Source organism: Salmo salar, chromosome ssa05, assembly GCF_905237065.1.
Source record: "Salmo salar chromosome ssa05, Ssal_v3.1, whole genome shotgun sequence".
Taxonomy (NCBI): Eukaryota; Metazoa; Chordata; class Actinopteri; order Salmoniformes; family Salmonidae; genus Salmo; species Salmo salar.
This window is the reverse complement of record NC_059446.1, coordinates 19,689,206-19,702,114: the sequence shown is the minus strand read 5'-3', so window position 1 is coordinate 19,702,114 and position 12,909 is coordinate 19,689,206. Positions and strand designations below refer to the sequence as shown.

The 12,909-nt window shown below is 43.4% G+C and overlaps 1 protein-coding gene across 2 annotated transcripts in view; it reads right to left on the bottom strand.

Annotated features, from left to right (window-relative positions):
• Positions 1–4,857: 4,857 nt before the first annotated feature.
• The window catches only part of LOC106604502 (protocadherin-1), a 383,892-nt gene continuing 375,840 nt past the window's right edge, over positions 4,858–12,909 (bottom strand). For both annotated transcript variants that reach the window (XM_014199169.2, XM_014199168.2), the window contains exon 5: positions 4,858–11,419. In XM_014199169.2, the coding sequence (XP_014054644.1) occupies positions 11,004–11,419 (416 nt within the window). In that variant the 3' untranslated portion in view covers positions 4,858–11,003. The remainder of the gene's footprint in view (positions 11,420–12,909) is intronic.

Sequence of the window (12,909 nt, the reverse complement as noted above, 5' to 3'; positions counted from 1 at the left end):
AACAAAGTTAAATGGAGAATGGCTACCTTCGTATCCATTGGCTAGAAGGTGAACGCTTTCTTCCAAAAGGCCTTGAAAATACAGTGGGGGTTTGGAGCCCACTGTTATCCCAACGACTTACCATAACAACTCCATCCATTGGGCAGGGGGTTTGAGAAGAAGATGGAGGAGAGATAAGGAGAAAAGATAATCTGGTCACTCATTGGCTCAAAATGGCTGACTTTTAAATCACCCTTTTATTCCTGCCCAGCTCTTATCCCACTTCCAGCAAGGTCATGGTGCAAACACACCACCAATCTCATCACTAATGAATATCCATACACATCCTCCTCCTCACCACGCCACACGTATCCCAGCGTACTGAGCTGTACTAGAAGGTCAAACAGCCTCCCAACACTGATAGCGGCGTGGACTCAAAGCATGGGGAGAATGGATGGATGGATGGGGAGAACCCGGGTCATATCTCACGCCCATCTCCAACTGAGCTTTCATCTCATCTATGGGCTGAGGTCAAGCTAGCAGCCATGTCAAGTCGCAGCATACTATCCAGACTGAATGATGAGTGAAGCGTCTATCCTAATGAAGCTCCTCATTAAAAAACTCCACAACAAAGGTGTCGGCTTATGATGCAACTTATCTCCAGAGTGAAGTAAAGGAAAGTTAGGGGAGGCGGAGGTATGATGCAATAGGTTGTTTATTTTCTAGTAGCATGTTTTTGTTCCATGCATACGGCAGGGGTGGTTGCTTCCACTGAGAAATAGCAACTCTTGGCACGTTTCTACCCAATAAAGCCAGGTGATTTAATGTCACCACATGTTGTTCAGAATGTATTGTTTGTGGGTGCATTTCTGCATTCCTCTATGTAAGACTGTTCTCCTAACCACTGCAGTAGCTGACAGGCTATCCTCCTAAGACATCACAACAAGAAAGACACATCACAAGACTCATGCTTTGTTTAGCCAATGAAAAAGGAAGCAGCGGCCCTCGTTAAAACTGCTGTGATGGAGGTTTGTGGTGATGGAGGTGAAGGTCTGGAATGGCCCTGGACGGTTCTAAATAGGAAGTGAAGCAAAGGTGAGGAGGGAGAGTGGGATAGATGGAGGGGAATGGTGGTGTTGGGAGAGGAGGAGAGCCAGGTTTATGGGATGAGATAGGAGGGGGGTAGGGGGTTGAGAGGAGGGAGAGACCTTCCACTGACTCTCTCCTCATTCCTGCCGAGTGATTGATATGAGGAGGGCCTCGGAGCCCCTCAGGAAATGCTTCCCCCTCCCTCCTTCCCTTCGTCCTCTTCTCCCTCAGCACACTCTGTTTTCCCCCTCTGCTGGGTCCTCAGTGGCTTGCCCCGGGCAGACAGTGATGGAGAGGGCGCTAACATAGTGGCACTGGGGGGTGGATGAAGTGGAGAGGGATGGGGGAGACACAGTGGAGTACAGCCCACGACAACAGCGCAAACCAGTGCCCTAGGCATTCTCTAAACATCCATCCAACCACTTTGCATCTTGTCCATCGACTACATTGAACAACTTACGGACTTAAAGCCGTGGAGAAGGGGAATGAGGAGCAACAAAGGGATATTCAAATACTGCAAATGAGCAGTACTATAAAAACAGACATTTTCTAAGCACAGTGTATTTTACAGGGGAATCTCCCAGCAAGTGTAGGACCTTATCTCAATGCTTCCAGCCAAAAGTATTTCCATTGGAATGCAAGGGATGATATTTAATCATTCTGCTGAGATCTGCAACACTAGGCTAATCTCCATTTTCACAATCACATAGTGCCTGTGGTTATGTGATTTCCTGCTGTTGGGTGAGGCACAGAAGTGGCGAACAATGCAATGTATTTCACTCTCAGAAAAGGACCAGGCAGTGTATGAGTATGTGGCATTAACATAATCGTATGCAGTTAACCCAATAGGTGTATTCAAATCAAATGTTATTTGTCACGTGAGCTGAATGCAACAGGTAAAGATCTTACCATGAAATACTTAATTACAATACCTTAATCAACAATGCAGAGTTTTTTTTTTATTAAGGAAATATTTGGCCAAAAAAAGTAACACAATAAAATAACAATAATGAGGCTATATACAGGGGGTACCGGAACTCAGTCAATGTATGGGGGAATGGGCTAGTCGAGGTAATTGAGGTAACATGTACATGTAGGTAGGGGTAAAGTGACATAGATAATAAACATTGAGCAGCCGCAGCGTAAAAAGGGGGTCAATGCAAATTGTCGGGGTAGCCATTTGATGAACTGTTTAGTCAGTCTTTTGGCTTGGGGGTTGAAGCTGTTAACCCATCACAGTCAAAGCCGGGGGAGGAGGGAGGCGGGGGGGGGGGGGTGCTACTAATCTACTGTAGATGGAAATGTTTTAATAAAGTTATATCAAGGATCATTTTGCTATTTGATTTTGAATTTTAAGACCCCTTGAGGTATTAAAAAAATATTGTAAAAAATTGAGGCAACCAGTCAGGATGCTGTCGATGATGCAGCTATAGAACTTTTTGAGGACCTGAGGACCCATGCCAAATGTTTTCAGTCTCCTGCGGAGGAATAGGCATTGTCGTGCCCTCTTCACAACTGTCTTGGTGTGTTTGGACCATGATAGCTTGTTGGTCATGTTTACACCAAGGAACTTGAAGCTCTATTGACCCCAATCCAAGTCATAGTGCCTTCTTAACACAATCTGTGGGTTTGCCCTGAGATGAGTTCATTTGATTAATATTCCTTAGGGTAAGAAGAGCCAACATTTTGGAAAAATTACATTGTGATGCTTTTCCATATTGAATTCCCACTCCCAGGCTGGAATTCAATGTGACCGCGGGTTGTTGACAATGCAGCTTTTAAAGGCAATTTCAGATTCAGCCAACATATGCAGGGTTTACCGTGAATGAGATTTCTGGGAACGCGGGAACATTGCCCTTAAAAGCAACATTGTCGACAACCAATGGTCCGACTGAATCGTGGCTTTTATTGTCTGCTGTTCAGCAGAAGCGTTCAAAAACTCTAGAATAAATACAATTAAAAGACATGGCCTTGCAGCTCCCAAGCGTTAACCTCCGAACTTTCTGACTGATCTCCTAGTGACTTGAGTCTGAGACGCCCTCTGAGTACACTAAACCTAGCTCACTACAGAACATGGAGGGTGCTGAGGGGAGGACTGCTCATAATAATGGCTGGAATGGAGTGAATGGACTGGTATCCAACACATGAATGGGCTACATTCTAGCCATTATTATGAGCCGTCCTCCCCTCAGCAGCCTCCATTGGTGACCACCCTCCAACAACACATCAGTTACCCTAACTACAGTATCTCTCAGTGTGGGTAAAGCCAATTGCACAAGCCAGACACTTCTTTCCCTGCTTTTCACAACCACCACAACCACCACTCCTTCCCCACTTTATCAGAAACTCAGTTGCTGTCAGTGCAAGACTGGTTTGCAGGACCTGAAGTGCAGTTTAATTTCAAACCCGTCATTAGACCGTTCATTTACTCCCTTCCTTCCCGGAGCCAATATTTACCATTCAGATAGCTGCTGCTTTTCCCTGCATAAAGCTCTGTTCTGCAGCGGCCCAGGGAGAGAGATAACAGTGATTCCAGCCCTCTCTCTATTTCTGTCTCTCTCCTCAGGGAGACACTCAGGACGAGTAAATCTCTCCAGTACAGCACCGATAAACCAGGGATGTCCAGAGTAAAAGAGCAAAACACGGAGAGAGAGCGAGAGAGAGAGAGAGAGAGAGAGAGAGAGAGAGAGAGAGAGAGAGAGAGAGAGAGAGAGAGAGGGTGTGGGTGTGGGGTGTTTAGGAGGGAGATAAAGAGTGTGAAGTTGGAAGAGAGAGGAACTGGAGGAGAGAGGTACTGTAGACAAAGATGAATTAGAACGTACTGTAAGTGAACAAGTACAGATTTAGGATCTTAATTTGACCACCCTGTTGCAGAAGGACTTTCCTGTAATGCAGAAAATGTAAAACTTGTAGTGTATGAGGTTTAAAAAGGCTTATGAAGTTTGTCAATTCCACTTTGAAATTTCAGACTTGATTTTCCCTTACAAAAAATGTATCAACCCCTAAAAAAATGCCCGTTAATTATAATGCACATTTCCTGTTGCTGCAGGATTATTTTCCTGCAGTAGCAAACTGGCTCAAATTAAGATCCTACATCTGTTGCATAAATTGAAGTGTTAAAGTGTTCAAAACAATAGGAACACTTGCTCTTTCCATGACATAGATTGACCAGGTGAAAGCTATGATCCCTTATTGATGTCACCTCTTAAATCCACTTCAATCAGCATAGATGAAAAGGAGGAGACAGGTTAAATAAGGATTTTTAAGCCTTGAGACAAGGATTGTGTATGTGTGCCATTTAGAAGATGAATGGGCAAGATAAAAGATCTAAGTGCTTTTGAACGAGGTATGGTAGTACGTGCCAGGCACACCGGTTTGAGTGTGTCATGAACTGCAATGCTGCTGGGTTTTTCATGCACAACAGTTTCCCATGTGTATTATGAATGTTCCACCACCCAAAGGACATCCAGCCAACTTGACACAACAGTGGGAAGCATTGGAGTCAATATGGGCCAGCATCCCAGTGGAACACTTTTGACACCTTGTAGAGTTCATGCCCTGATAAATTGAGGCTGTTCTGAGGGCAAACTCAATATTAGGAAGTTATTTGGTGCACTCAGTGTATATCCTCTACAATGACCACATCTACACTGAAGATCATGATCTATAATTAGATGTTATGATTGAACAAGTTTTGAATTTCTTTGAATACAATGCATGGTAATGATGTGAATGTATTCATTCCAGACAATACTCATACATACAGAACTGCAAAAAAAGGCAGACACATTTTTATTGAATGTATTTTATTGTAAAGCTATAAGGAAGGATAATTACAAGATATTGTTTCTTTGATTTGCTCAGCAAAAATAAAAGACCACATTTATTGTTCAAACATGCAGATACTGATCTTAACATAATAAAACTAATTAGGCTAAAAACAAACATAGAACCAGATTTCCTCAAAGCCACTATTTGCAATAAAGATAAAATAAAAATAAAAATGAAACAGTGTAAAAAGCCGTAAAGCCAGTGAGTAGTTACAGAAGAGGTTTTAGACAGAATCAGCATCCTCACCATTTCTGCACAAACCTGACCACTCACACCCTAACATACCCTAATGGGAAAAATATCTTACAATTTAGACTTGTCGCTGGATTTCACAATGTTTTTTTTCTTAATTTTTAAAAAAGCTACACTTGCATGTACATAAAACTGTACCAGAAAACAAGGCATCACAAGCATGTTTCCTATATATATTGTATATAACCAACAATTAGGCTACAAAGTTTGACTTTCTATAAAGACATAATTTAGCGGCAGCTGTTTATTCCTGTTTTCTTCTTCTCGTTTAGAAAGCTCGCCCGACCTTTTGGGGCTAGTTACCTAGAGGGGAGCGAGTTTCACTTTCTTCAGCTTTTGGGGTAAGAAAGGAATGAGGAACCCAATAACTGAATAACTCTACATGGCACAAAGTGAGATTGTTTCAAAATGAACTATTTTCTCAATAAGCTGTCATCTGCTTTGTTTCAGTTCCTTTAACTGATTTTGTGATTTTTTTATTCAAAGTTATGACAGTTACGTTTCCATGTCATAGCGTTTTGTGTGTTTCATTGTATTGTGAGTATGTTAGAGTTATGCTGTCATTAAGCACCCATCATTAAGGGAAACAGGAAACGTAGAACACAGTCTGCCTTGTGGAAATGCAGGACATATTTTACAAAGCCAAAAATCCAATGCCTCTGGTAAAAATAGCAAATACCATTTATATGTATATGTTTATAGCTGTGTTGTTTTTATTCTATTAATAAAACAACGTTGACAACAACAAAAATGTATATATTTATAAAATTGGCTTTTTCATGCTCTACTAAATCTCCTCATCAGGAACAACCAGCACCTACCTATGTCTTTGACCAGCCCCAGTTGATATTTGCACCTTGATTAACTGTGTCTTGTTTGTTCTGCTGGTATGATTTGACACCATAATGTGATGTGATTGGAGCTTTAACATAATTGATAGACCTTGGAGGTGGGCTTCGAATTGAACTGCCCACCCCAGTGATGTCATTATAATGGTTGGGTCCTATAAATGAGTGCTCAATGTCACTCCACATACCATTGACTGAGCCATTTTCAAAACACACACCTAAACGTCACACACTGGAAAGCAAAGTGATTTCAATTAGCACTCTAAACTCATTCTAGGTTGCTTTAATGAATACTTAGGAATCAAGATATATAGACCAACAAGGGAATCCCTTGATAACATTACGAGTACTGATCTACATTCCATTTTCTATTCACTATAATTAATATCCAACCATATTTATGAGCACACCCAATTCTCTGAATCTGTAAAATTGTCTCTTAAAAGCAAACCAGGTGGAATTATCATCATGATGAGGATTTGAAAAGTACTGAGCACAAAAACACAAAAGGGATGTGAAAAAGGTGTGCCAAATAATATCCCTTGTCATCCATGTTACGCCTATCTGCACTGACTGCATTCCATGTTTCACGGACCAGTTACTGTATAAGCCGATCCGTTGAGGTAAAGAGTTCTACATGCTTCATGAATTAAGGAATACAATTGAATAAAATGCACACACAAAGCAATAAACCAACCAAATCAACATAGGCATGCTTTGCCTCAGCATAAAATAGGATGCTGCTGCAGTGGTGCTAGACACACGTGCACACTCTCTCGTACGCATGCACGCGCACACACGCACACAGTCTTCTCCTGCCAGTATCTGTGACAGCTCCTCTCTAGGGATAAACTCCAGGTGATTCCCCTTGGAGAGAGTGAGAGTTTGTGAGACTGTCAGAAGAGTCCATAGAGCTTAGGTGGAGCCATCTTTTTACAGTATGCAGGCAGCACCTCTAAAGCTACAAATACAGAAAAAACACCTGTGTGCTACATACAAGCGTGTGCACACACACACACACACACACACACACACACACACACACACACACACACACACACACACACACACACACACACATGCTCTCCTCATCCCCTCTCAAATTTCACCCTGTGTTCACATTGAGCCTCAAAGGTTAAAGGAAAGCAAATAGCATTGCATTTCAAAGGTCAGCTTCTCCACACCACCACAAAAAGCTGGGGTTAATTGGTGCCACATGACCTACCCCCTTCACAAATCATTTACTCTCACTCCATCTCTATCTCCATCTCCCTCCCCATTTGTTGTTCAAGGACCCCTCCTCCCCCTCCCCCTCCTCCCCCTCAGCCCTCTTCTCCTTCAGCCCTCTGTATATCAGCTATGTCAACTCAGAAGATGGAGCTCAGAAGGGCTTAGAGTCTATCCCTCCGGCGCTGGAGGTCCTGATCAGTCCATGGGTGGGCAAGGGAGGTTACCAGGGGACTAGAGGCCCTGTCAGGGAGAACCAGGGGACTAGAGGCCCTGTCAGGGAGAACCAGGGGACTAGAGGCCCTGTCGGGGAGAACCAGGGGACTAGAGGCCCTGTCAGGGAGAACCAGGGGACTAGAGGCCCTGTCGGGGAGAACCAGGGGACTAGAGGCCCTGTCAGGGAGAACCAGGGGACTAGAGGCCTGTCAGGGAGAACGGGGCTAGCCCTGTCAGAGAACCAGGGGACTAGAGGCCCTGTCGGGGAGAACCAGGGGACTAGAGGCCCTGTCAGGGAGAACCAGGGGACTAGAGGCCCTGTCAGAGAGAACCAGGGGACTAGAGGCCCTGTCAGGAAGAACCAGGGGACTAGAGGCCCTGTCAGAGAGAAAAAAATTGCTTGTTTGCTGTGAAGGAACACCACAGGGGAAACCAGTGACTTAATATCGGACCAGTGTTTGATCTATAAATTATCAAACAAGGACATGAAATCAATGTTGAGATATACTTTGAATGAACAGTTACTTGAGGTCCAAGATCCTTCTGTTACTGTGTATGGACCTTCCTGTGGAGTAGTCATTGGGAAGATTTGGTTGAACATTACTTTGTGTTCATTAGAATGAGTGATGATGAAAATTGTATTCATTAATTAATGTAATATATTGTACAATGTTGACATAGCCCAGTAGAACTGAAATACAGTTGATTTCAAACAGATTCAAAACAGATTCAATGCTGTCCACCGTTCCTTTCGTGCCTTATTTGTTCATGTAGCCTATCCCTTTATTATGTGGCTTTAAATAAAATACACGCTTTTTCAAAGGTCACAGGGATTGATTGTCACCATGATAGACCTATGACTGAGATTTTTAAATGATACATTATTTACAATGATTAACCATTTAGTCACATTTATATCATGGTATGCATTGAAGCACGCACAATCAAGTCAGCCATGGACTTGTAGAATGTGAACTGTAATTCAAAGCACACTAGAAATGCATTAAAAAAAATGCAGTCTACGGTCAGATACAGGAACATAAGATACACATACTAGCCTGACCTTGTGACCTTAGCTTTTTGATGTCATGACCCTTAAATGACCACACCTGAATCATGTTTTGTATTCTAGCAAGCCATAACAACAACAATGTCTCTTTGAGTGTGTCCTGCGGTGGTGTTTATGTTGTGCGAGAGCTCCAGCTGTAGTGTTAGTAGTCTGGAGGTCTTTTTCACGCTCTCTTTTTTCTCCTCAATGCGTTTTCATTAGTCCAATCATGGCTGATGCTCATTGCCACAGGTGAAATCCCCATTACTGTCAGCAGTTATTATTATGAGACTCCAAATTAACTTCCAAACCGCCAGGACACCCTGCTCGGTTTTGAGATGTGGAAATGATCACTGCTAATGAACGATGCCTCCAGGTTCAATTAGAGCAATGCCTCTGCATGGCGGGGTTAGCGGGGTTAGCGCGCTAGTGTATAGGAGAGCTGTGAATCCTCCCCAACTCTACAACTACTACCACTGTCACACCACAGGACCAGGACAGCCTTTACCTCACCCACAGCAGGTCTCTAACAGACGTGCTACAGTGGGGAGCTGACTTGGAACAGCAGGTGATAAATACCATCAGTTTTCACAAAGATGACTACTAAATTGCCAAACTTAGAAACTAGAGATTGCAATATATGGGAGTTAGAGTTATGGAGTTCGTGCACCATGGAACGATACACCTTAATAAAAGCAAGCTGTTTCTTGTTGCTCTCCAACTGGATACCTGGTGTGAATTGATCCTTCGGTGAGACCTCAATCAAGGAGTTTGAGATTTGGGTGGCAAGGGATTGAAAATGCACAGCAGTAGACATTGACATCCCCTTCAGCCAACACATTTAACACCAGCACCATTTTTTTTCTCAAGTGTTTTTCTTTTGTCCAAGATCATAGTAAAGATGAGGAATACAAAGTCACACATTTGTACTGTAGCTTCACATGTTCAGTGATGTGTCACAGGTTATAAATCCTGCCAGTGTTACACTTGGTATTGTCCACCGGTGCATCATGGATAACACAACCAACCAACAAAGGTTCCACATCACTGTGAGATCTTAACAACAATGACTCAAAAAGGTACAGCTCTTATTGAAGCTCTTTACAGCCAAAGGAAAAAAATTGAATAAAATGCTTAAACTCATGTCCATTGTATTTACAGCTCTGTACATTGATAAAGACCTCTTGGCTGTGAAAAATGTGTTGAGGACTTTAATGTCTTATGTTGAGCAAAGGTTGGCAAAATGATCAGTCAGCTGTGTCCTCTTGAGTAGGAGCAGGACTTGCCTGATGACTCAAACTGAATTCTTCCGCTGCTCTATAGTTCGCTACATACTTCAGTCTGAGACTGCCATCATTGAAGTTGTTTGTGGTGTCGACTAAAATGAGGGGTGGTGTACAAAACAAAGTAATCAGTGATTGGATCATCTCTAACCAATCAGAGTATCAAAGCCAATGACGAATTTTCAAACTGCCGCTTTACCCACGTGTTCTGGCTCTGTCCCAACCCATTGGTCTCTGGGACCAATCAGAATGGCTAGAATGTTTATTTCCTCTTCTAGAAATCGTTGCGCAAGATACTCGGATCATGACTCATTGCGGAGAAGAAACTAACATCCGTGGGTGTGGTGTAGCATTTTGCCGGAGCAAGGAGTTTGGGTAGTCAGGCAAGAGAAACACCGCTCTAATTCTAATTATAAACTGGGTGGTTCCAGCCCTGAATGCTGATTGGCTGACAGCTGTGGTATATGAGACCGTATACCATGGGTACATTTATTGTACTGCTCTAATTACTTTAGTAACCAGTTTATAATAGCAATAAGGCACCTCAGGGGTTTGTGGTATATGGCCAATATACCACGGCTAATGGTTGTATCCAGGCACTCCGCGGTGCGTCGTGCAAATAACAGTCCTTAGCCATGGTATATTGGCCATATCCTACAACCCCCTGTGCCTTATTGCTTATTAATTTGAGGTCCCAGAGTTGAGACTGACACTCACTTCTAAAAAAAGGAAACAAAACAGAAAAACCGAAAGAACACCTAAAATAGATGACCTATCACTGTGTATTCATGTGTCTATTTTACAAGAACACTTTTCTACCCTCGTTGTTTTCAGTTCCAACGGAACTCCAACCGAAATCCATCGTCAAAAAAAATAACTTGAACACGCAACCATAACTAAATAGTCTCCAATTAAGTTATCACAATGTTTAAATGATAGTGTAGTTTACATTCTCTCAGTAGCATTTGCACTCGCCAAGTATCTTCTTCGTTTGGCTTTGACTGATTTGTACTCTTTATTTAATTAATAGGAGGTTTTGTGGATTCTAAAGCCTCATACGGTGGGAGGTGGTTATAAAAAGGAGGGTGGTGGTGGTGCTATGGCACTTCTCAGACGACATAGCAGCTAGGCACAGGGGCAGTGAGGGGGTAGGCTTGGGGGCATGGGGTCAGGAACAGTGGGCATACGGGTAAGGGTGAAGGTGGTGGGGTGGTGGCCACATCATCGCCCTCACAGGTAAATCTCTCTCTTGGAGCCCTGGTTGGTGGGTGTGGTGGCAGAGTGGTACTCGGCTGCCTGGCTCAGGGGGATCTCCTCGCAGCCTTTGCCGGAGTCGCTGCCCCCGGAGAAGGCACTGCTGTAAGGGGGAAGGAAGCGGATGTTAGCCACCTTGGAGCCTCCGCTGCCACCTCCACCACTCCCACGCTCTTCTGCCATGGGCTTGGGGCTGCCGTTAGCCATGAGGTGGTCCTGCCCCTCACTCTCCAGGTAAGGCACGAAGGTGGAGAGCTTGGGGGCGTTCTTGGTGGAGCTCTTACGATTGGGGGAGGGCTGTCCAGGCATCCAGCAGGCGTCGGAGTGGCCGAACTCGGTACACTCATGGGTGCAATTCCCAGTCATGGCCACATCAGGCAGAGGCCTGAGATCTGCAGACAAAAAGGGTATCGGAGTTAGTATAAGACAGCAAATGAGGAGGACACACACTAAAGAGGATCAGTCTTGGACAGTAGAGTTAGATGAGCACATGTGATAGCAGAAAAAACATTTATAATCAGTTTCATAAAGTGATCATCTTATTATGAAGGATAGCAATGAAAAGAAAGGACAGAACATATCATGTTTGTGAAACGGGACAACAGAGCCAACCGGTGTGGACTAATCCATCAACATCCTGTGTTTAACCAATCCAGCATAGAACTATTCAAATAAAATCTAATAAAATAAAATTGCATTTGTCACATGCTTCATAGACTAACAGTGAAATACTTACTTATGGGCCCTTCCCAAAAATGCAGAGGGAAAGAAAATTGAGAAATAATAGAAAAGTAATAACACGTAATAATAAAAGTAATAATAAATACAAAATGAGTAATGATAACTTGGCTATATACACGGGGTACCAGTACAGAGTTGATGTGCAGGGGTACGAGGCAGTTGAGTTAGATACAGTATGTACATATAGGTAAGGATAAAGTGTCTAGGCAACAGGATAGCAGCAGCATTTGTGAAAAAAAGTGTTGGGGTAGCTATTTGGTTAACTATTTAATAGTCTATGACTTGGCTGGCTGGAGTCTGACAATTATTTGAGCCTTCCTCTGACCTCTGGTATAGAGGTCCTAGATGACAGGGAGCTCGTCCCCGGTGATGTACTAGGCCGTACGCACTACCTTTTGTAGCGGTTGATGTCAAGCAGCTGCCATACCAATCGGTGATGCAGCCAGTCAAGATGCTCTCAATGGTGCAGCTGTAGAACTTTTTGAGGATCTGAGGGCCCATGCCAAGTCTTTTCATCCTCCTGATGGGGGAGAGGTGTTGTTGTGTCATGATAGATCCTTTGTGATGTGAACACTGAGGAACGTGAAGCTCTCGACCTGCTCTACTACAGCCCCGTCGATGTAAATGGGGGCTTGCTCGGCACTCCGTTTCCTGTAGTCCAAGATCAGCTCATTTGTCTCACTGACGTTGAGGGAGAGGTTGTTGTCCTGGCACCACACTGCCAAGTCTCTGACCTTCCGATAGGCTGTCTCATTGTCGTCGGTGATCAGGCCTACCACCATCGTGTCGTCAGCAAACTTAATGATGGTGTTGGAGTCGTGCGGGGCCACGCAGTCGTGGGTGAACAGGGAGGTTCAGTAAGCAATTCGTTGTTTTAGTTTCACAAGACAACTCATAATACTTAAATAAGAAAACTCATAATACACTAGATAAGAATCTAATATTCAGAGTCACAGTGCAAAAACTGCCAAGAACATTGCCTAATTTGATGTTTAACAGAGATGCAACAATATGTTTAACAGAGATGCAACCACATACCAGATAGTGGGTGTTGAGTGTGAAACAAGATTAAGGATATTTTAAGAAAAACACGCTCAAGGTTGACTAAAAGGGAATTATGTCGCGCAGTCAATTAAGGTGG